General features: G+C 41.8%; 1 protein-coding gene across 5 annotated transcripts in view; it reads left to right on the top strand.

The window, feature by feature from the left end:
- The window catches only part of LOC126195153 (calbindin-32), a 996,724-nt gene that overhangs the window by 270,252 nt on the left and 700,102 nt on the right, over positions 1–26,370 (top strand). For all 5 annotated transcript variants that reach the window (XR_007538558.1, XM_049933659.1, XM_049933660.1 and 2 more), the window contains exon 2: positions 13,633–13,718. Coding sequence is in view for 4 of the 5 variants with exons in the window: in XM_049933659.1 (XP_049789616.1) it covers positions 13,633–13,718 (86 nt within the window). In the remaining variant the exon portion in view is untranslated. The remainder of the gene's footprint in view (positions 1–13,632; positions 13,719–26,370) is intronic.

Raw genomic sequence — 26,370 nt, 5'->3', positions numbered from 1 at the left:
AAGTATGAGATACAGGCTGCGCGCCATAGTATTTAGTCGGCAATAGGATGCCTTCCGATCTAGTTCTGTCGTAAGAAATTGTTAGTTTTCAGAAAATCGTCGTTAATTGTGTGGATATTGAAACGTCCCCTTAGAAAAATTATACATGACTGTGCTTAAACTGACACACAATATTTTTTAGCGCAACGCAATCTGACTTTCAAAAATCCCTACAAAAGAATGGCCCTGACTACCATTAAACTATACCTTTCACAAATCACTTACCTCACAAAAATCTTCGTTACTCGAACTACTGCAATACAGCGAGCGCCACTACTGCCAGCTAAATAAAAGATTCAAACTACTGAAGGCACTAACTACTGATAGGCATAGTTAGCAAATGAAAGATTTTAATAGAGAACAAACAATGTATTTACCTTAATAATGTTGAAAACTCATAATATACATAGCAGTTCATGACATCCAGTTTTAAAAATTTCAAAACTCCGCCATCTCTCTCCCCACATCCACCACTGCTGGCGGCTCACCTCCAACTGCGCAACGCTACGCGCTGTTCACATCCAGCTGCCGCTGCCCAACACTACAATGGCAGACAACAATGCAAACTAGCCACAGACTGCACACAGCACAGCCAGTGATTTTCATACAGAGCACTACGTAACGATGCCAATAAGAAAACATAAACAGCCTACTTACAATATTATCAGATTATGGTGTTTAATAAATAAAGACAGCATAATTCCATCCCTTTTGAACGTCATTCCGAACGACTTAGATTCCCACTTCATTACCTAGAACCACAGGAAGTAAAATTGAACTTTATAGAGAACCCGACGGCGCTGATACTGCTTCTGCAAGAGCCATAAACTTCGAGAGCTCCTCGGCAAAACACGTAGAAAGAACCCTACACGACGACTCACTGAGATAGTCCTAGGATAGTTTGCCTTAATCTCTGCAAAACTCGGATGGAAAAGAACGACCAGTCCTGTAATGGTTCAATGGCTAAACTGAGACATTTGTAGAGCTTTAGTACAAGTGGGGGCTTTTTGTAACACACAAAAAACACAATTTTTTTTACGTATTACAAGTACCCAAAATGTGCTCCATTACTGATTCTGCAGAAAATAGGTCTAGTTCTTCCCACGTTCGGCGCAACATGTCCCTATCAGACTGTTCGAAGGCACTGTTTATGTTAACTCTTAGTCTCGTAGGTTTGTTGGTAGAAGAGGTGTAAACACTGAACTTTTCATATAACCCCACACCAAAAAATCGTTCTGAAGTGTCTTACGGCAGACAGATGTAAATGCATTTCAGGCACAACATACGTTTTCCCGGCGGCTGCTGCCGTCTTATCTAACCGCTCACTGCTGCGCTATCGAGACAGAAACCTGAAGTGCACATATAGCAAAACAAAACTTTTGAATTTTTCTACACGAGTGTTCAGTTTTGTGAGAATATATCACTGTAGCTACAGTGAATTTATTAAATTGCTTGACTTACACCTACAAGGAATTCCTTTGACAACTCCCCAAAGAAGAACTTTAGCACTTATGTTCATAATAACATTTAGTAATATTTGGAGTCAAGAATAAAATAAATATAAAGAAGTGAAAACAGTAATCCGTTGACACTTGCCACTAGCGTTGTTGTATGTGAATTCATCGACTGCGCACACTTCTCTATATGGTTATCTAACGTAAACTTAGAAATTTTGTGACATCCTGTTCTGTATAATTTGTTGGATCTTTTTAAGCAGCACGAAGATGCCTGGAAATCAGTAGTAATCATCTGACTTGCATTTCAGACCGCCCAGTCTTGTAGGCCTCCCTCGATAATGGTGTACTGAGGCTCACGAGCACTTCTAAATATTTCGAATAATTTTTCTTTGACACTTTCTATAGTTTCATTTTGGTGTGTACTTCGTACTTCGTGTAAATCTTTCTTCCATTTCTACAATTCAAGTTCCGATTTTGTGAAACGAAAGCGACTTTGCAGGGTGATCAACGCCAAGCTTTTTCTCCCTTCTTCGTTTAACCAAAAAATTGGCAGCCTATTTTTTGTGACTATTGTGGATGTAAAATAAGTGGAAAATTCGAGCGAGTAGTTACTGTGAACAGTTGTGCCACAGGAACTATAAATGGAAACTGAAATTCACTTTACGAATTACGGCCGCGTTGTGGCGCGTTATCTGTTTACCGCTGTGCCGCCAAAAAAGGACACATCCTCACCGTGTTGCACATGTGTTGTCTTCTACAGCTACACTATGTGATCAAAAGCATCCGGACACCTGGGTGGAAATGACTTACAAGTTCGTGGCGCCGTCAACCTTGATGACAGCTTCCACTCTCGCAGACATACGTTCGATCAGTTGCTGCAAGGTTTCTTGGGGAATGGACCCATTCTTCACGGAGTGCTGCACTGAGGAGAGGTATCGATGTCGGTTGGTGAGAGCTGGCACGAAGTCCCGTAGTCGGCGTTCCAAAACGTCCCAAAGGTGTTCTATAGGATTCAGGTCAGGACTCTGTGCAGGCCAGTCCACTACAGGGATGTTATTGTCGTGTAACCACTCCACCGCAGGCCGTGCAATATGAACAGGTGCTCGATCGTGTTGAAAGATGCAGTCGCCATCCCCGAGTTGCTCTTCAACAGTGGGAAGCAAGAAGGTGCTTAAAACATCAATGTAGGCCTGTGCAGTGATAGTGCCACGCAAAACAAGGGGTGCAAGCCCCCTCCATGAAAAACAGGACCACACCATAACTCCTACGCCTCCGAATTTTACTGCTGGCACTACACACGCTGGCAGATGATGTTCACCTGGCATTCGCCATACGTGCACCCTGCCATCGGTCGCCACGTTGTGTACCGTGATTCGTCACTCCACACAACGTTTTTCCACTGTTCAATCGTCCAATGTTTGCGCTCCTTATACCAATCCATTTAATATTCCGCAGCTCTATGTAGTACCAAACTCAAACGCTTTCCATTCTGGTTTTTCCGCTGACCACAAGTAACTACCATACTATGTTGCGCTTCAGATGTAAGTTACCAGATATTTCCGTCCTCAAATTAATGCCTCTTTTCGATACTAGAAGATTTATTTTAACGAGGAATGCACTCTTTTGCTGTGCTTCGTCTGTCATATATTAACTCCTTCACTTCGTCCACTACAAGGTCCTCCAATTTTTATGTTAAGTTTAGGGCTAATCTCATTTATGTTACTGCTCTTTACTTTCGTCCGTAAATGTTTATTCGGCACTGCAATAGTGAAGCCATAGTCACAGTACATCAATTTTTTTTTTATAAAACGGGGTTATGTTATCGGTTTCAACGAACTACCGTCATTTTCAAATGTAAAACATCAGCTGGAGAATATATAATGGGAATTACGACCATACATCTGACAAAAATTACGAGAAATAATGAGACCAGGCAATCCAGGAAATGGTGACACAACCAACTCACAAGTTATGCCCACACTTGTCCAACCATTCGTTCCATGTCCTAATGTAGAATAGGTAAAAACTACACCAGGGTAAAAATTGCCAAGGATTCTTGCAACGTGTCTTGCTGGGACACAACGATCGTATGACTGATACAATTTCACAAGTCGTAAGTGTATCAAGCATAGCAAGCTTCCGTATTCTGTGCATTTTGGACATCATTTCGTTGAACAAGATCTGTAATTCGTCGTAACTTTCAATGAGGGTAGCAATGTCATCGCAATTTTTAAGTTGATGTTAACACTAAAAACTTCTGTGGTCTGGCCACAGTTTTAGATAGTCGGCTGGGGGTTATTCGATGGGTTGCTCGATGCACACATCTATTTAAAGCGTTCTTAAGCTTTAGGATCCACCCTACGTACACTGCATTACAGTTTTACTAGTTTAATGCTCCAGTCCTCTGTAGTGGTTCTCGTTGCTTATTCGTTGTTTTCGAATGCGTTTTATTTTACGATTACTGAAAACAGTTCTCTAAAGCTTTACTTCCGCGTATCTTCCTAATACAATCGGCCACATTGTTTATATATTGTAGAAACACAAATTATTGTACTACTGTGTCCTGCCTCTCTTTCTTACCTACCTCTTTCTCCCACCCCAGAACTCTGACTATGGCACAGCAACATTTTACCAGTGTTTTCAAAAAAATGGCTCTGAGCACTATGGGACTCAACTGCTGTGGTCATCAGTCCCCTAGAACTTAGAACTACTTAAACCTAACTAACCTAAGGACATCACACACATCCATGCCCGAGGCAGGATTCGTACCTGCGACCGTAGCAGTCGCATGGTTCCGGACTGCGCGCCTAGAACCGCGAGACCACCGCGGCCGGAACCAATGTTTTCCGAAGATAGCACACCCACATACTTTTTTTTATGTGAAACGCTAGTCATTGCGAAGCCTCCACTGCTCGTTCATATTAATAGGCTCCCAGGACACCATTTTAAATTCCCACACTTTGGTCCACTTCCGCTGCCCCCACCTTATCGCAAGAGGGCTTCAGAAAGCCTGGGCCCTCAGGGAGTCGGCTACGCCTGTGTAGTGCCTTATCCACAGAGAGGACTTCCACCTCCCCGTTCGCACGGGCTCGTAACCGTATACCTCCGCATTGTTTCCTTAGGCGGCCACTTCAGGGAGCAGCGCTAGCGCCACCACAAGCCGAGCCGCCGCCGCGGAACTCATAAAAGCTCTTTACGGCGCCCTTCTTTCCAGTTTGTGCATCCGCAGCGCGCCCAACTGACTCCCTCCTGGGTCTTTCCTATGCAAAACACTCTGCATCTCTCTTTCTTCTACTTCTTACCTGAAATGAATAACCGCGGAATCCTTCAAGACATACGGGAGGAGAAATTCTTCGGGTACTTCTGTGTGTAGTTTTTTCTGGTAACAATAGGTAAGAGCTATACATCCTAAGCCACGGGAACGGACAGAATCCACCATATAATTCAGACAGTACATATAAAGATAGTACACAGACCACCAAAAAAGCTGTACCTCAGATCGGCCAAAGACAAACGGAATCTACTTACGGCATCAGAATAAAAGAGAGGTCCTTTAACGCCAGGAGCAAGGGAAACTAAGTTGCAGGCGCATTGGCTATTGTATCGTCTTTCTATTTCACTTATGTACCGCCACTATATGTACACTATGTGATCAAAAGTATCCGGACAACTGGCTGAAAAAGACTTAAAAGTTCTTAGCACCCTCCATCGGTAATGCTGGAATTCAATACTGTGTTGGCCCACCCTTAGCCTTGATGATAACTTCCTTTTTGTAGGCATACGTTCGACAGGTGCTGCCAGATTTCTTGGGGAATGGCACCCCATTATTCACGGAGTGCCGCACTGCTGACAGGTATCGATGTCGGACGGTGAGGCCTGACACGAAGTCGGCGTTGCAAAACATCCCAAAGGTGTTCTATAGGATTCTGGTCAGGACTCTGTGCAGGCCAGTCCATTACACGGATATTATTGTCGTGTAAAGACTCCGCCACAGGCCGTGCATTATGAACAGCTGCTCGATCGTGTTGAAAGGTGCAGTCGCCATCCCCGAATTTCTCTTCAACAATGGGAAGCAAGAAGGTATTTAAAACATCAGTGAAGGCCTTCGATGTGATAGGCACACCATAAAACAATGAGGGATGCAAGCCCCCTCCATGAAAAACACGACCACACCATAAAACCACCGCCATCGAATTATACTGTTGGCACTACACACCCTGGCAGATTACGTTGCCTGGGCATTCGCCATACCGACACCCCGCCATCGGATCGCCACATTGTGCACCGTGATTCGTCACTCCACACTATGTTTTTCTACTGCTCAGTCGTCCAATGTTTACACTCCTTACACCAAGCGAGGCGTCGTTTGGCATTTACCGGCGTGATGTGTGGCTTATGAGCAGACGCTTGACCATGAAATCCAAGTTTTCTCACCTCCCGCCTAACTGTCACAGTACTTGCAGTGGTTCCTGATGCAGTTTGGAATTCCATTGTGATGGTCTGGATAGATGTCTGCCTACTACACATAGGATCTTCTTCAACTGTCGACGGTCTCTGTCAGTCAACAGACGAGGTCGGCCTGTACGCTTTTGTACTGTACATGTCCTTTCACGTTTCCACTACACTATCTCATCAGAAACAGTGGACCCAGGGATGTTTAGGAGTGTGGAAATCTCGCGTACAGACGTATGACACAAGTGACACCCAATCACCTAACCACGTTCGAAGTCCGGGTGTTCCGCAGAATGCCCATTCTGGTCTCTCACGATGTCTAACGACTACTGAGGTCGCTGATATTGAGTACCTGGCAGTAAATGGCAGCACAATGCACCTAATACGAAAAACATATGTTTTTGGGGGTGTCCGAATACTTTTCATCACATAGTGTAGACTGGGCATTTGCATTTCATTTTTCAGGTTTTGTAGCTTCCCTACCGCTTCTGAAGTTCCACCGTCCGACTTCTATAGTGTTATCCCGTCGTTGGTTATGGTTATTCCACCTTTTTGTCATGGTCATGTCCCCGTTGGCAGTCTGAATATCCTAAAAGGGGCTTAGTCCGAAATATTTTGCCAAAGCAGGGATCTTCATGATAGGTTTTCAATTAGTGGCCACATGCCGTGGTTTCCATTGCCTTCCGCATCCTCATGCCATTGATCATTACCATTCCTCGGCCTTTTAGCGGCAGTTTCACATCCCAAGGCAAGAGAGAGCCCTAAACCTCCGACTACTGCTCCTTCCGCTTTGACAGGGCCATTGACAGAATGAGGGTGATTTCTTATGCAGGAAGTCTTAGACAGCCATTGCTTATGATTTTAATTCAAAATTTGAGCAATGGCTGCGTTAAACCCGGAACCCATGAGGTTTTCGTTAATAGTCAAGAACGCTACCACCTTTTTCTGTTCTTCATCTTGTCCGTCATTGTTCTCGGGATTCGGTCTGAGCCGACACCCAATCAAGTTCATGGTGGAACATGCGGCGCCCCTAGAGCACGGGTGGTTCAACGTTTACATACATGAAATAATGTATACATGGAATGTAGGATTTCAAAAACGTGTGTATCTAGAGCTGAGAACTCTTTTAAAAAACTTACAATCTGCAGACAATGTAGCTATCGTAGCAGATAAAGAAAAGGATCTTCAGAGAGGAATTTACTTACTGAAGGCGAAGAAGTCTGAAATTTGACACGGGCGTTGTATTAGAGCAAACTAACAGAATGTCCTTCAAAGGAGAAGAACACAGTAGATCCAAAATAATGATGTATTAGAAAATTTTAGAGCAAGTAAACCACTTCAGGTACTTAAGATCTGATGTGACATATTGTTACAGCGAATGTATGGACGTGAAGCTTATAAATTCAAGGAGCTATGTGGAACAATTAACAGAAAATTTAAAGACAAAACTAGGGAATATACTCAAATTAAATACATGAAAACTCTTGCAGTCTCCACACCGCTCTATGGAAGTGGAACCTGGGTGATTAGCAAAAAGTGAAAACCCCGAATTCAGGTACAAGAAATGAATTCCCTGAGAAGAATTAAAGGTTGCCCAATAGAAGCCAGACTAATGAAGCGCGATATTAAGTAAGAGCTAAAAATGGTCAGTCTAAATGATACAATTCTACAGTACATAAGGAAATGGAACTAACACCTAAAAGCCGGCCGAAGTGGCCGTGCGGTTAAAGGCGCTGCAGTCTGGAACCGCAAGACCGCTACGGTCGCAGGTTCGAATCCTGCCTCGGGCATGGATGTTTGTGATGTCCTTAGGTTAGTTAGGTTTAACTAGTTCTCAGTTCTAGGGGACTAATGACCTCAGCAGTTGAGTCCCATAGTGCTCAGAGCCATTTGAACCATTTTTTTTAACACCTAAAAATAATGCAGAGTGACAGACTCCCCTTATAGGCTAGAAATTAGAAGTACCGAGGAAGAAGACGTATTGGCAGACCCCGGCAGAGATGGGTTCCGCAGAAAGCAAATTTGCCTAATACCTGAAGAGGAGAATACGAAGACGACGAAGAAGAAGGAGAAGATTGCTGGGTGTAATAGAAGGACTGTACAGCCTCCAAGCGACGTCTGACTCATCCTGACCCACTATCCTCCACTGGAACGTACGCCCATTTTCAACAATTCCAAAGAATCGACCGGAACTTCACAATTAGTTTAAATCAGTGTACTGATAATATAGAAAATTTGCCAAATATAATTTTCAAGATGATGAAATTTACACTCACTTTTATAAAGAAAATAAAAAATAATTTTCGATTCTGTTTTAATGTCTTTCAGATCAAATCTCGTTGTCGCGCCCTCTATGAGCAACGCAATTGGTTTTCGTCAAGAAGCATTACCAAAGACGGAGAGGTAGTCATAGGGAGATCGCTGTCACAGGTGTAAGGAAGCCTCTGCTGTAAACGCAGTGATTTATTGGAGTTTGTGTGAGGACGGAGACTTCTGGAATAGCATGCGGCAGCTGTCGGGGCACGGAAGGTGACAGTAAACATGGCACCCTGCTGTCTTCTGACCTCATACGCAGCTCGGGTCACACCGTATCTCTCGTCAGGTGTACGACCGAGGTCCAGATACCGTTACTCGACCCGTGATGAAAATTTTATGTTTATCCCGCGCCCCGCAGACCTTTTTTTCCGCCGTAATGATCGACCGCAGAGCTACATACTGTAACGATATTAAGCTGCCCAAGTCACGCTTGACGTTGCCATCGGCTGAAATGTCACGCTGGAACTGTCTCAAAAATTCTGCTTCGTGTAAATTGATTGTGTGAGCGATAAGAGATCGTTATTTAGTGGCTGCTACGGTAGAGCGGAAGTGGCTGCTACGGTAGAGCGGAAGTGGCATTGTGCTGAGTAAAAAAATTGTTTACTCCAAGATATATGACCTGCGGAGTTAATCGACCCTGAAAGTGTCTCGAAGTTTGAGTGTATGATACTAGATATTTAAACACACAGCTTTATAGACTCTCCTTTATACACAATATTATAGAAGTAGTGCGAGCTGTTATTTTACAAAACGTTTGACCGAGACCATGTTGCTAATGATTAATTTAGACCACCGAATTAGAAGTTAATTGTTTTTGCAAAAAAAGTACAAAAATCAGCTTATTAGCAATTCGGATTGCAAATGATTTTTGTTAGGTCACACAAATCTGTAAGTACATGTTGCAGCAATGTGAAATTTCGGGCGCCAGTTCACTTTGGATATACTTTTTAATGGGTATGGAAATTAAAACAATTGAACCCAAACTTTAAATACAAATGGACTGTATGAATTAGTTATTTCACGAGAAAGCTATTGAATCAACTTTTATGTGTAATATTGTTTATGTATTTTACTGTGAGACACTAATTAATCAAGACAACACTCACATTAATATGATATTATGTACGGTTCTGAGCAAAGCAACGCATAAATAAAACCACGGAAATTTATCAGCATTTCTTGAAATACACGTTCGATAAACAGATGTATTCACAAATGGAGATACACTTGCACAATTTCCAAACCATGAAATGCTAAACTTATGTTGAACGTTTGTTGAATAATAGTATCAATATAAAGTTACTTCCCGATTGATAATTGACTGCCGGCCGGGGTGGCCGAGCGGTTCTAGGCGCTACAGTCCGGAGCCGCGCGACCGCTACGGTCGCAGGTTCGAATCCTGCCTCGGGCATGGACGTGTGTGATGTCCTTAGGTTAGTTAGGTTTAAGTAGTTCTAAGTTCAAGGGGACTGATGACCTCAGAAGTTGAGTCCCATAGTGCTCAGAGCCATTTTTGATAATTGACTTTTCTTGAAATTGAAATTATATTAAGACACAGTACAACTAACTGACCACAGAACTTAACTAGACTAAATCGGTAAACTAGTTTTTCGAAATAAAGTAAATTTCTGGCAGTCTCTTTATAATTACGATATTAAAGTAATTCTAGGACTTGGACCAAGAACCTTCCGTAGACAGTAGGACTGGACTCAAAAAACAAATGAAACTATATTGAAATATTTAAGTTTATATGCACATATCACTGAAACTATACTGAAAGAAGATTACACAATGTGGTTCTAGTTATTTACATTGCTACAGAAAGCGACGATGGGTAGCACTAAGTCGGCGTGGTCTCATGAAACATGAAACATGGCACTGCGTGCCGTTTCGTTTCGAGAGACCACAAGGTCAGCCGGGTCCAGGGTCCGTGGATTCAGCCCATCTTGAGTGACGATTGAAAATTATGAATAACACCAAATGTGGGTAATACAGATTTACTGGAATTATCAAGTGAAAGACGTCACTCTATAATGCAACTAGTAAACCGAAAAGAATGGACGAATATTGGCTCAAGTTTGGCTGGAAAATTGTCGCTCATGTTTGGCTGTAAAATTATCGATAGGTAACGAGTTTATTATGATTTATCCTTTCATTGAGTAGTCAGATCTTTTCAAGACCGTTGATATATCACTTAGTGAAGGATTATTTTGATTAACCTCTCTTTTCATCTTTTGATTTCTCAATATTTTCTGATGAATTCAGGAACGATTCGTGTCTCCTCTTTGCTCAAAAACTGACGAGACACATGATAGCTTTTCTGAATGAGGGGAGTACATCCAAAGTTATTTATCTACAAAAGAAATTATATGCAAACCATTTGCGTGGCCCAATCTTACTGCTCAAGTCTATAGGCTTTATTTCAAGTCGGACTAAAATGGAATATCTATCATACAAAAACATTTTTCCGGTGTGATGATTAACGGTGCGCTTTCGGATGTTCCGATGACTTGTTGATTCCAAAATAAAACGAGCTCGGGGCGTTTGAAGAAGAGGACTGGATCTTTCGTTGAAATATTGTACAGAAAAATACAGTCAACAAGTCGGCTCAACATCCGAAAGCCCTACACTGTTAAAATGCTTGTTTGACTGCCATGCAACGTAACAGAAATGTTGAAAAACTAAACTGCGAACGCGTCAAGAAGTCACTTACGTCACTTTACATCCTGCAAGAAGTTGCTTTAAAAAGTAGATGTGTCCATAATGAAACTACCCATGTGTAACGAAGTGTACACAGTTTTGGAACTTCCTAGCAGAAGAAAATGTGGTGCCAGCCCGGGACTCGAAACCGACACCCTTCCTGTTCGTGGACGATGCTTTTACCTGTTGAGCTTTCCGTGCACGACTCGCGACCTGCTCTCGCAGCTACAGTTCTTCCGTTATTTCGCTCCTGCGTTCCAAGCCTCATTGTCCGACAAATAGTTTTAATCTGTTGCAGTCTGAAAACTATCTACCTAAGCCATTTCTCCTCTGTATCCTCATATCCAGCAGCGCTAGTACAACAAGAAATGCAGAGGAGCTTCTGTGAAGTTTGGAAAGAAGGAACTACAAGCAGTTCGGAAGTGTCGGCTAGATGGGCGTGTTTAACTGTGAAAAGTAACCAGCCACTTCTTTTTAACGTCTGAGTACGCTTCCGTGTAAGGAGATGAAAATATTTGCGACAGAAACTTTCCGTAGAACAAGATCTTATCCCAACAAAAGCGAAATCATGAAGGAAACATCAAAAAACGCTTGTCTCACATAAAGCATTTCATTATTTTTTAATAACAAGTATGAAACTCTTCTCTCTTTGTTTTCTAGATACACGTTATCCATCACAAATACACAATTCTTATAAAGTACAAGACGTCAACGTAAAACGTACATGAATTTCAAATGCAGTTATAAAAGACCTATGAGACATAGATACTTGGCTCTGAGGCGTCATGCAAAGTTATTCAGAAAACTCTGTAGAGAAAATTAATACACCTCTGCACGAGCTCCTTTCATAAACCATAAAATGTCTAGACGACATTCTCTCAACCCATGTCCGCACAAGCGTGTTTGGGGTGATGCAGGCAATTGCATCCACATTTCCCTTGCAGAGATCACCAAGGTGACGTACAGGCTAGACGTACACAACGACCTTCACATAAACCCACAGGAAGAAGTCCTGAGCGGTTATGTGGTGGCCACTTGGTTGGTCCATCGCGTCCCATCCATCGCTGTGGAAATGTTCTGTCTAGCAAGTCACGAACATGTAAACTCCAGTGCGTTGGTGCATCGACTCACTGTAGAGGAAGCTAAGGAACCGAGAATTGTTCAGACATGTCCAGATAAATAGTTCCTGTTCCTGTTTGCTCAATGGAGAGAAGTGGTCCATTTTTGCCGTCTTTCATCGGCGTACCCCACACACAATCGTTTTCACTATCTCTGACACGTCCCCGAAAATTGTGAAGGTTTTCAGCTGTGAGGGTTTTGCGAACCCCAGATGCGAATGTTGTGTCGACTAACCTTCTGAAACGTGCGGATGGTTGCTCCGTCAGAGAAAACGACATTTTCGAGATAGATGGGCGGTTTTGCCCGATTCTGTCCAACATCTCAACAGCAAATTGGAGACGAAGCTGCAATTCGTTTCGCTTCAGTGCTTGCGCCTTTTGAATAATGTAAGTGTGGAGAGAAGCCGTTTATGCAACACCTTGTGAATTATTGAGTGTGAGCTTCTTTGGAAGGTTTCTCTGATCTCCTCTATCATTTCCACCAGAGCCTGACTGCCAATTTCCACTGCCAGTGACTCGACACTTTCCATACCAAGCCTTAATCATGCTTAAGTGTAGTGGCTCCTTTTGAAATTCACGTTGGGAGTTCCTTTGGATAACAATGAGACAGTTCGTTTCGCCTACTACATGACGTATTGGGTTCTCGCATGAGGTGCAATAACTTCTGGTAACTAACACCTGAAACAAAACAAAAGGAATTTTTTGAAAAAAATCCACATAAAACTATATGAGGTACTTTTTAATCAGGGAGGTTTTCTGTGTTCACCCTATATGACAGTGATTGAAAAAATCAGCCAACCAGCTGCATACTCAACGTTTATTTAACCCTTGACCTAGATTTCAATATTTCTAAAAACGTCTTCTTCAGAAGAAGGGGACCTTAACAATGTAAATAAACAGCAAATTAAATTAACATAAATAACAAAGTAACAGAAAAATGTTTGTGAGGTGAGCGTACTCACTTATTACACCACATATGGTAAATAATATTAGCTGAAGCTGAGCGGCTCTTGTAATACATAAAACTAATATAAAAACCAGAAACATCAGATGACAAGGCTTAAGACAGCAGCCGGATCACACTCGGCGAACGTCAGAATAAATGCACAAATGTATTCGCCCAATGGTAAAGGCTCTTGTCAACATAAAATTATAACAGGAGTCCAAAGCATAAAATATTTGCATGACGTAAGTATCCGCCACGGCAGAAACAAAGGCCAGTTGTTCAATGGTACAGGCTGAAGCGGTAAGGAAAAATTGGACTGTAGAGGGCGCTAAATACCTCTGCGTAAGAACTACGCCTTGCTTGTGTTATGTAACAGCATTTTACATTAAAGTAACAAAGAAAAATTTCCTCTACAATGCAATAAATTTATAGGTGTACATTACGTATGAAATCGCTTATACATTTACTGACAGAGTTATACTCCCCTATATACGAGTACTTGCATGTTTTCCACGAAACACAATTACATCATAAAGTATAATTTTTGTCATCAGCATATATGGTACTGTCAGAGAAAGCTACATCGTATGTTTGTATGTTCCAGGAAACGGTTACATTGAAGGCACAGAGCTGGATGGCTTCCTCAAAGAATTCGTCTCCAGCGCGAATGCTTCCGACGTCGGTCCTGAGGTCAGTCAAATCATGGCGTAAACATTTTCAGCGCACAGTGTTGCAATAAATTAGTATGAGTAAGCTTTGAAATAAATACTATGCAGGACTTTCTGCTTGTGTGTATTCATTATTTATGAGACATAAAAATTACTGTAATTCACTTAAGAAGGTCTGTCAAACGATTATTTCGCATATTTAATATTGCAGGACAGTACGTGTTTCTTACTAACATGATCAACATAGTTCTTGACTTTTATTTTGCAGAGAACTGTCTTTTCTTGTGCGAAACCTTAACTGATCACTGAGTACAAACTGTGGCTGTATGAATCAACGATGCAGAGTAACGACCTTGACTATTTCCTCAATTACAATATTTGGTGCATTAAATGTAGCTGTCGCGTAATGATATAGTATTTGACAAACAGGCTTAACATCCGATATTTAGTCTTTTCATTTCTTGAAACAACACTGACGATCCCCAAAACTGTGCTTGGTAATGAGAAATGTTTTCGTGTATTTGTGAAACATTTTATTCAGACATGTTCTGATTGTCAACTTACTTAGACTACCTACGAAGACACAAGTGTCTCTTTGGCTGATATAGCTTCGAGAGTAAGCTTTCGTTAACCGAAATAAAAGCACAGTACTCGGAAAATAAAGCAGCAGAAAGAAAGGGAACCATATACCTAGGCCCATAAACCTGTAATTCCTGGAAACAAATGCAGCGGATATGCGGAAGACGTTACGCAAATGAAAACTGTTACTGTTGTAGATATTCCAAATACCGCGTCGCTGAATCCCTAGTATTTCAGCAAAAGCATACAGCTGTATTAAAAGGACATTACAGTAAACTTTTCTCTTATTTACAGTTCATTGTGCAAGAGGCACTCTATCTATAAGTAAAGTCTCCTGCTTCTGAATACTTCTAATACAAAGAAAAATATTCTGAACGCGTTTGGTGGAAGGTGTCATCTTTATATAAACAATTATTACTCAATTCATAGAGCGCAGGCAGCGAACAATAAGATTAAATCATCACTAAGAGAAATGCTGATGAATTGAGTTTGCAGGAAAAGAGCTTGCAGCAAGTGTCATAACGAGTTCGCTCTGATTTCCTCAGACTGGGCGCACAGATTCAATCCCAGCTCGACCGTAAGCCTTTTCTCTTAAGCGCAGACGCCGGAATTAATTTTTCTAGCGTACTAAATGAATAATTTAATACCTTTAAAAGAAAGTAGTCTGATGAAGTATCTGATCTGCAATTCATTCCCCGAAGAAGCAAGTGTTGTTATTATTCAGAGTATCCCGTAGCTGAGGCGTTCAAAACTCGGCTCATGAATACCACCTCGTTTTATAAACCTTAGAATCTCATTCGATGTCTTTATTTGGTTACCGGATTTGGCGTGGTGAACTACGTCGACACAGTCCATAGTAATTATATAAAAGGATGCACGTATGTGTATGCATATATGTATGTATGCATGCATACATGCATGTTTGTATGTTCCACATTCCTCCTAAACCACTGGGTCCACAAAACATGGTACACATGTTCTCTCTTCTGGAAACTATAACTTTGCGAGTAGGAACGATCCACCTATCAAAAGGGAGGAAGGGGGGGGGGGAGGGGGGAGAGGATCTGAAACACCAGTGTAGCCCAAGACGCAAGAATATACATACTTTAGTCATCCAGTATTTGTGAATGAGAGCACATACAGATTTGGAACAAGCTTTATACATAATTTCGAACCTTTACGAAATTCTCTGTGACGACCCCAACAAAACGATGAAAGGAAAAGAGTTTCCGCGTACTACAATTTCGCTGTTCATGCAGTAAAACGGCTTATTTACTACTAAATGTATAGTTCAGGAGATACGACGTCAAGTACTGAGATTCGTGAAACACTCTGGCATCGAGTATGGCGTTTCAATTTATTACTTCCTTGCTACTAACTTTATTCCAAGACATTTCGCAGACAGTATCCACACACGCCACTGTATTAACCTGGAAAATGTATCATTGTACAGCACGCAATTCAGGGGATTCCGCGCGGGATTAGCCGAGTGGTCTGTGGCGCTGAAGTCATGGACTGTGCGGCTGGTCCCGGCGGAGGTTCGAGTCCTCCCTCCGGCATGGGTGTGTGTGTTTGTCCTTATGATAATTTAGGTTAAGTAGTGTGTAAGCTTACGGACTGATGACCTCAGCAGTTAAGTCCCATAAGATATATAAAAAGAAATTTAAAATAAATTCAAGGAATACGACGCTACGGTCGCAGGTTCGAATCCTGCCTCGGGCATGGATGTTTGTGATGTCCTTAGGTTAGTTAGGTTTAACTAGTTCTAAGTTCTAGGGGACTAATGACCTCAGCAGTTGAGTCCCATAGTGCTCAGAGCCATTTGAACCAATCAAGGGATACGACATGATAAACATTGATATGCGTGAAAATGAAAATGCAGGGTGAAATTCTCTACACATACAGGTGAAATATGTGTACAACTACGTGTGAAATATGTTAGATAAATATATATGTTAGATACATATATAGAGATATGTACCCGCGCGGTCTTAAGGTGAAATTCTCTACACATACAGGTGAAATATGTGTACAACTACGTGTGAAATATCTTAGATAAATATATATGTTAGATACATATATAGAGATATGTACCCGCGCGGTCTTAAGCGCCTTGGCATGGTTCGCACGCGCGATTCCCCCGTCGGAGGTTCGAGCCCTCCCTCTGGCATGGGTGTGTGTGTTGTCCTTAGCATAAGTTACTTTAAGTTAGATTAAGTAGTGTGTAAGTCTAGGTACCGATGACCTTCGCAGTTTGGGCCCATAGAACCGTCCCACAATTTTTTTTTCCAAATATTTAACATGTGAGTATGCGGGCAAAGTCACGTATAAAAATTTCATCCTAAACCCCTGGAACGATTTTAATCGAATTTGGTACATATATTACATACAATATGGAAAGAAATATTGTAGGGGCAAGAACCAGCAAAGCTCCCACTGGGGTGAGTGTGACAAAACGTGGAGAGATGTGAGGACGAAGAAATGTACAGACGGCACAGATGGGAGGAGAAGATAGACAGAAATAGTGGAGGAGGAAATGTGCAGAGACATGGGAGAGGAGGAGATAGACAGAGAAAGGAAAGAAGAGAGACGGAGACGAGTGGTGGAAGAGAGAGGCAGATAGATGGAGAAGGGGTGAGGAGATGAACGGAAGGAGGGTTTGGAGGGGAAGGAGGATATGGACAGAGAAAGGGAGGAGCAGGACATGGATAGAGGGTAAACAGGAGATGTACAGAGAGTGGACGTTTTAGAAAATGGGCAGAAAGTGGGGGTAGTGGAGATGGACAGTGAGAGGAGAGGAGCAGATGGACAAGTAGAATATTGGAATAAATACATACCTGGGCAACGGCAGGTATTCAGCTAGTCTTATGTACTATCTGCTTTGTGTTTATACAGTTGTTCCTGTTGTTCAGGAGCCAAACAATATCGATTCTGGCTGGGTAACTATTACAGAGCTTTCATTTCTCGTCATTTTAAACTTTCCAGTATTGTTACCACTTCCGCTGTCACCATCGGTTGTTGATTGATATGTACTTTCCTCTCCCTTCTTTCTGTATCAAGCGAGGTGGCGCTGTGGTTAACCCGCTAGATGGAGGTTCATATCCAGCTTCAGGAGTTCCATGATTACCACAAATCACTTAAGGGGAGGTTTACTATCTTTGGCCCGAAAAAAAGCATGTTCTTTGAGTTTTTTTCTCGGGATGTGATACAGATATCAATGTCAAACTTGGTCAAAATATTTATTGCTATTTCCTCTACAAACTGGAGTTCTACCTCGCTTATTTGGACCATAGGAAACAAAATGGCGGCCATTTAAAAAATATTTTTTTCATCGATTTTTCGACTTCGTCGGCCAAGTGAAAATATTTATAATTGATGGATCGGAATAAAAGTGGTACAACTCCTACACAATTTAGTTAGCTTCGTCGGAAAAAAAGAATCATGCCAATCGGTTCAGTAAATTTGAAGTTACCACACCGCGCGATAAAAAAAAGTCATTTCGAGAAAAATGCGTTTGAAGTTTTGACTACGTATAAATGCAACTTATGCAACTTACGTTCAATCTGCTATTCCGGGTCCATAAACTAGTCCTTCGTCTTCCTCATAGAGGGCGTTCTGCTCGATCTGGGCCATCCTGCGCTGCTCCAGAGCCGCTCGTATGACCGGTGACGAGCGGTTTTCGGCCGCTTGGATTTGCTGGTCGTCCGAATGCTTGGCGAACTGCGTCGAATAGAGTCCCAGGGTGACGTCCATCGTTGTCATGGTCTTCGGGATTGCTGAATACCCTTCGTTGAAGCGGCTCACTGCCAGGAAAGTCGCAATCTCCACAGTCTTCGCACCAGAATGCAAATGCTTGGGGGCTAACTTCCAAACACACGCGTTCAAACTTTCAAGCAACGGTACAATAACTCTCATCCTCTGGAAGAAAAAAACTGGTGCGTGGAAAAGGCCGATTTCAGGCAGGTACATTTTCTTGTTCAACGGCTAATAACAAACATTTCCGTTCCGTATTCCGAAAAACCGTTTCAGGGGTGGATTCTAAACACTTTTATGGATCCAAAAATGCAATTTAAAAAAAATCGATTCTTTGAACCAAAAGATAGTAAACCTCCCCTTAAGGGGAATGGCGATGCAACATCTGCACTCCGAATTGCTTTAAGAAACGTTTTGATGTGGGCTGGTTGCTACAGCCTAACAGTTCCCGTGGGAGTTGCGGTTGAACGTATAGCCTTCAAGCACAGTCGCTAAAGTTCATCCTATTTCTGTAATAGCCGTATCCGTCTCGCAGAAGATCTCGCATGATTGTAGGTCCGCTGACTGTAGGTCCGCAGATTACACCTGTCGTGATTGCAACGAGGATCAAGAATTCTTTAAATAATGTTAGCGATTTCGTAATTTTTAGGACGCCAGAATATTTTATTGCCTTGGTACGATTTGAATCAGTACACTTCTTCACACTCACAATGCAAAGACTACGCATTGGTTAAAAACACATGTCGCACTGCGTACATGCAGATCGCCGTTGTCCTAGCCCTCCTTCCTAAAAGAAATTTCCAATCTTAGTTTACAAATATGATATTCCAAACTTAACTGCCAGGAATGAACTGACGAACTCTACTGTCAGTAGTGAAATCATGCCACGAGCCTTGTGTGCAGCTATTTTGGTGTATCTGTTCTCCACTTTTAGACAATCAGCGACCAGGAGCGGCAACGCTTACTTTTAAAAGCAAGCAGTGAACAGTCAGTGGGAGAAGAGAGAACAAATTTCTCTATAACATATTTCTCTGTCATGCCACCTACACACCTCCTCCGTCATCTCATGCCACCAACGCATCCAGGACGTGATCACGACGCAATATGTATTGCACATTTGGGTTTATGCCATATCGCACTATGTTAAATTTTCTGAAAGGGACAATTAGATACAAATGTTAAACCAGGATGATTTACTTTCTCATCATTCGCAAAATAGACGACTAATGACTTCGTCCTTGACAAAAGTTACATCCTAATCTTCGATTCTTCCGATCCTTAAAACTGTATTATCCCAAGAGGAACTCACAGCTTTAACATAGTCTTAGGTCCCATTCCTCTCGGCCTTCGAGGTTTTCCTGTTAATCACAACGGCTGCCATCAGCGGAGACTCATCAACGAGCTACATCAGTGCTGTATGTAGAATTCTTATGAAGCTTTTGCTTCGACAAATTTAATTCATTAATCGATTGAAGCAAATTCTCCATACATACAAAAGCGGTTACATACAAATACGGTGACTGATAGTTTCAGCTAAACATGCCCCTCATTGTAGTGAATATTTTTGTTGTCACCAATTTCTCCATGCTCACCTACTGTAGAATTGTTCAATGCATAGGAAAAATAGCTAACAGAGCATCTCAGTACCATCTCATGGTTTGATGCAGGTTACATCTACATTATATCTCTGCAAACCACTGCGAAGTGCACGGCAGAGAATACCTCCCACTGTACCAGTTGTTACGGCAACTTTCCGTTCCATTCAGGATTGGAGCGTGAGAAGGATGACTGTTTAAATGCTTCTGTTGTAATTAATGTAATCTTTTCGGCACCATCTCAGTGAGAGCGGTACGTAGTAGGCTGTTGTATTTCTATAGTCATTACATAAAGCCGGTTCTTCGAAGTGTGTAAGCGCTTTCGGTATAGTTGACATCATCCTAAAAACTCTGCCAGTTCAGTTCCTTTTGCATCTCCGTGAAACTCTCCCACGGGTCAAACAAACCTGTGGCCGTTAGTGCTGCTTTCCTCTGTATACGTTAGTTTCGTATGGCATAGATCCCATTCACTTTAGCAATAGTCTTCGATGAGGCCGCGAGATACGGAAAGATGTCAGTTAGCTTACATGAGATTCCGAAATCAGATATTGGATTGTAAGGTGTACACAGGAGCAGATATAGACCAAGATCACAGATTAGTAATGATGAAGAGCAAGCTGAAATTTAAGAGACTAGTCAAGAGGAATCAATGTGTAAATAAGTGGGATAAGGATGTCTAAGGAATTATTTGAACAATTTGTTTACATCGATTAAAATCGTTGTGAGGCACAATTACAGCTATATAGACATTTTATCGCACCATGTTTCGGTTGTAGGGCACCGCCAACGATAGGAAATTTCATCATATGGGGGAATAAAAAGTGAAAATTAGAGTAAAGTAACAAAAATATATATTAAGGCGAACAAGCCATCTGATGAAGAACCTGTCGGTTCGAAACCGTTAACGGCGTCATTTATATAAACAAATAGCATTATAAAAAGTGGCTTGTTGCTGTTATCTTCTCTGCAAGAATCAACGTGTATAGTTACTTTGGATTCGTATGCTCGAAGAAGGGATGCATCTACAGCGCGAAGTGTGCACGCGTAAATTTAGTATTACACTGTGTCACACCTTTCTGTAGTTACTTATGCCACATTATAAACAAATTAACTACTAAATAAATAACGATTAAGAATATACACGGAACGCACTCTTTCTTGGCGAAATTCATTTGTGATACATGGGCGGGTAAGAAGCGTACAACGTTGAACATGGCTGACGTTTGCAGCAACCGTACACACAAATTTAAAATATATGTAAAAATCTGCCAACCGGTTGCATAGGTTTTCTATATACCTTGACCGGGTTTCGTCACCTCTAAGGGTGACTTCATCAGACGGTAAGGTAATTACCTAAAATGAATATGAGCGTAACTAACACACCAGATGATCTCTGTGCCCTAGTTATGCAAACTTTCTTTTCAAATTTTGTGTCATATAATGAACTGATGTTCTTCATTACGTATGTAATTCCCGTCGTATTTAACTCTGGTTCTACCTGTGCTACGTAAAACGTAGCGAACTTCCTACTATTTTATCCCGTTTGAAGCTCATTTATAAATGTTATTCAATAATTTGTAAAATTAATTTTTGTTAAAAGTCATATTGGCTATACGTATGATTTACTTCAGAAAATGTGTAATATACAAAATTGTTTTGCTCACGTTACTAGTGGCCCGCTTGTGGCACGCCCTACATTACGTTTACTTGGTAGCGTGACTAGTTGCCACACAGTCAGTATCCACACACCACACAGGTGTTACTTATGTTTTCATGTTTGACATTTTGAAGAGCATTACGTCTTATGTTTTAGTGTAGGACTTGAGCAACTCAGCTCTTAAATGACTTTACATCTTTGACGATATGTTCTTCATGTAAATACTATTTGTTTTACACTCGTTTACATTAATGTAAACTTTTATTAGATAAGATATTTATCTGACATATTCATTTTAGGTAATTACCTTACCTTCTGATGAAGTCACCCTTAGAGATGACGAAACCTGGTCAAGGTATATAGAAAACCTATGCAACCGGTTGGCAGATTTTTGCATATTTTTCAAATCATTTATGATACCTTCTTGGGTTATCAGGAGGTCTATGGTGTTATATTGTCCCAAAGTTTCGACGAGTTTCCTACTCTTCAGCTTCAGGTTGGGATGAAAACCTTACAACAACACGACGCCACAGCTCAGGCGATACTGTGATAAATTTCATCATCCATTAAATAACTTTCATTTACTTGAAGCTCACATTTGTAAGTAGCCTGTTTAGGTTTTTTTATTGGTAACGTCACCTCTGTATGAAAATCACTGGCTGTGCTGTGTGCAGTCTGTGGCTGCTTTGCATTGTTGTAATACTCGCCATTGTAGTGTTAGGCAGCTGGCTGTGAACAGCGCGTAGCGTTGCGCAGTTGGAGGTGAGCCGCCAGCAGTGGTGGATGTGGGGAGAGAGATGGCGGAGTTTTGTAATTTGTCATGAACTGCTATATATATTATGACTATTAAGGTAAATACAGTGTTTGTTCTCTATTAATATCTTTCATTTGCTAACTATCCCTATCAGTAGTTAGTGCCTTCCATAGTTTGAATCTTTTATTTAGCTGGCAGTAGTGGCGCTCGCTGTATTGCAGTAGCTTGAGTAGCGAAGATTTTTGTGAGGTAAGTGATTTGTGAAAGGTATAGTTTAATGTTAGTCAGGGCCATTCTTTTGTAGGGATTATTGAAAGTCAGATTGCGTTGCGCTAACAAAATATTGTGTGTCAGTTTAAGCTCAGTCTTATGTATAAATTGTTCTAAGGGGACGTTTCATATGTCGATCCTTAGCCGAGGATACCTCACTGGAATCTTCTGATTTTTTTTCTTGTAGTTTGTGTAATTAGTGTAGCTATTGTTTATTGCTAGCGCGTAATTGTAGAGAGAATTTCCTTTGTAGTTGTAGTTTTTCATTGTTGTACACAGTTGTGGCATGCATTTAGATTTGCACCAAGTATATCGCAGCTGCAATTAACTAGATATTATTTTCAGTGTTATGTTAATGTGTTCTCTTATTTTTGCTCTTCAAGTTGTGCTTTTCTGTGTTGTTGCGTGAAATATTGTGACAATAATGGCGTGTGAAAAACGTAATACTAGGCTCCAAAGTAAACTGAGAAATGACAGTGAAAACGAAAGCAGTGTGTTAGCGCCACCGAGTAATGAATTAACTAATGATCAAAGTAGTAATTTGGTAACTGTGCATAGGGAAATGGAGCGGGCGTCAAATAATGGTGTAGACAATGAAACAAGTAGTGAACAGGGAAGCATTGTCGATCGATCGGTCGGCAATAGCTCGCCTCAGGAATCCGAAATGACACGACACGATCTCGCAAATACTGTCGATTCAGGTTTTGGGTTCTCACCGTTCTCTCAAATAAGTCAAGACACATTTTCTGCTTGTCAAAATGTGAATGTTTCCGGTGCAAATTCACTGCCGAAAAGCACTGAGGAACATGTTCCAGACACCAGTGCATTGTTATTACAATTAATACAACAAATGAGACAAACACAGCAAAAGCTTCAAAAGTTAGACACAATGGAACAAAATCTTCGAAAGTTAGACACAGTGGAACAAAATCAGAGACAAACACAGCAACAGCTAGACATAATGGAACAAAATCAGAGACAAACACAGCAAAAGCTTCAAAAGTTAGACACCACACTTGAACAAACACGTGAAGATTTAACTACTGAGTTACATAACATTGAATCGAAATGTCAAAAAGTCTGTAATGACATAAAAACACAAATTTGTGAGCATTTTCAACTTATTTTTTCGCGGCATGAAAATGCATTACAGAATCACAAAGCAGCCACAGACTGCACACAGCACAGCCAGTGATTTTCATACAGAGGTGACGTTACCAATAAAAAAAACCTAAACAGCCTACTTACACATTCTGTTGATGGTTAAAAAAATTGACTGTGCAATTAGGGCTTTACCGAAGGTATTTAAGTACTGCAAGTGAATGGTGGTTTTGAAACGAATGAACTGAACGAGTGCGGGAACCTGTGAACTACCTGTGGGTGTCGTGAAGCACTGAGATGAGGACCGGAGTGGTGTAAACACTCGGACGACAGTGAGAGCCATTTGTTAGGCGGCGGCCGCAGTGTTCCGCTCTGTGTGTGTGTGTGTGTGTGTGTGTGTGTGTGTCTGTGTGTCTGTGTGTGTGTGTGCGTGTGTGTGTGTGTGGCGGGCGGAGTGCGTGCGACAGCTGTCAGCGTGCCGCCTCAGCGAGCACCGCCTGTGACAAATAACCGATAACACAGCGCCGGCGCTTTTGCTTTCTCTGTCGCCGATACTCGAATTGTCCGCTCCTTTCTTCTCGAAACAATACCTGCATGTTTCAAATACGTACACCTAGAAAGCATTTTATACCACACATTTTCTACGACCTGCACCATCGTTTATACACAACAGGCCAGTGATGCAGACGCGAAGTTTAACCGACTGGAAGAAGATGTTGTGATATGCAAATGACTAGCTTTTCAGAGTATTCACACAAGATTGGCGCTGGTGGCGACACCTACAATGTGCTGACATGGGGAAAGTTTCCAAATTATATCTCATACACAAACAGCAGTTGACCGGCGTTGCCTGGTGAAACATTGTTGTGATGCCTCGTGTAAGGAGGAGAAATACGTACCATCACGATTCCGACTTTGATAAAGGTCGGATGGAAGCCTATCGCAATTGCAATTTATCGTAACGCGACATTGCTGCTCGCGTTGGTCGAGAACCAATGACTGTTAGCAGAATATGGAATTGGTGGGTTCAGGATGGTAATACGGAACGCCGTGCTGGATCCCAACGGCTTCATATCACTATCAGTCGAGATGACAGGCATATCCGCATGGCTGTAACGGATCGTGCAACCAAGTCTCGATCCCTGAGTCAACAGATGGGGACGTTTGCAAGACAACAACCATCTGCACGAACAGTTCGACGACGTTTGCAGCTGCATGGACTATCAACTCGGAGACCATAGCTGCGGTTACCCTTGACGCTGCATCACAGACAGGAGCGCCTGCGATAGTGCACTCAACGAGGAACCTGGATGCACGAATGGCAAAACGTCATTTTTTTCGGATGAATCCAGGTTCTGTTAACAGCATCATGACGGTCGCATCCGTGTTTGGCGACATCGCGGTGAATGCACATTGGAAGCGTGTATTCGTCTTCGCCATACTGCCGGCCGTGGTTGCCGTGCGGTTCTAGGCACTTCAGTCCGGAACCGTGTGACTGCTACGGTCGCAGGTTTGAATCCTGCCCCAGGAATGGATGTGTTTGATGTCCTTAGGTTAGTTAGGTTTAAGTAATTCTAAGTTCTAGGGTACTAATGACCTCAGATGTTGAGTCTCGTAGTGCTCAGAGCCATTTGAACCATTTGAAACGCCATACTGGCGTATCACCCGGCGTGATGGTATGGGGTGCCATTGGTTACACGTCTCAGTCCCCTCTTGTTCGCATTGACGGCACTTTGAACAGTGGATGTTACATTTCAGATGTGTTACGACCCGTGGCTCTACCCTTCATTCGATCCCTGCAAAACCCTACATTTCAGCAGGATAATGCACGACCGCATGTTGCAGGTCCTGTACGGGCCATTGTGGATACAGAAAATGTTCGACTGCTGCCCTGGCCAGCACATTCTCCAGATCTCTCACCAATTGGAAACGTCTGGTCAATGGTGGTCGAGCTACTGACTCGTCACAATACGCCAGTCACTACTCTTGATGAACTGTGGTATCGTGCACGGGCAGCTGTACCTGTACATGCCATCCAAGCTCTGTTTGACTCAATGCCCGGGCGTATCAAGGCCATTATTACGGCTAAAGGTGGTTGCTCCGGGTACTGATTTCACATAATCTATGCACCTAAATTGCGTGAAAATGTAATCACATGTCAGTTCTGCTATAAAATATTTGTCCAATGAATACCCGTTCATCTTCTGTATTTCGTGTAGAAATTTTAATGGCCAGTAGTGTACATTTACTATCTGAGTACCCAGAATTGCCCGGGTATGTAGGTATTTTCTGTGAATTACTACATGTACAGATCATTTTTGGCAACCGGAATTAAATAATAATTGGATTCTTTTACCGACCTCCCAGCTCGATACAATTTCTGAAAGATTCAAAGAAAACTTGAGTCTATTTTCAAACACGTAGCCGACTCACGAAATTATAGTTAGTCGTGATTTATACTCTCGATATGTTGGTGAAAATACATGTTTAAATGTGGAAGTACGCATAAAACATCATTCGAAATTGTGCTAAAGGCATTCTCTGAAAATTATTTCGAGCGATTGGTTCATGACTCTACTCAAATAGTGAACTTGACCTCTTTGCAAAAAATAATCCTGAGCAAATATCAAGCATCAAAATGGATATGGGTATTAGTAAACAAAGGGTCGTCGCAACGAGTAACTCTCAAATCCACCAAAAATAATCGAAAAATATAGCTATTAGAAAAAGCAGATAAAATTCGGTTGTCGCCTTCCAAATAAGCAATGTAAGTGTAGATGAGAGGTAGCTTGAGTTGAACGAAGTAGAATCGGCAGCAATTGAGATATTGATACCAGATAAATTACAAACGACGGAGCTGATACCAATGATACACAAAACAGGTCATAAAACTGTTACGGAAGAAACGAAAAAACTATGCCAAATTAAACCCTGAAGATTAGCAACCTTTTAGAGAAGATCGAAA

Source organism: Schistocerca nitens, chromosome 7, assembly GCF_023898315.1.
Source record: "Schistocerca nitens isolate TAMUIC-IGC-003100 chromosome 7, iqSchNite1.1, whole genome shotgun sequence".
Taxonomy (NCBI): Eukaryota; Metazoa; Arthropoda; class Insecta; order Orthoptera; family Acrididae; genus Schistocerca; species Schistocerca nitens.
Note: the sequence above shows the minus strand (reverse complement) of the source record. Positions and strands in the feature narration are given on the sequence as shown.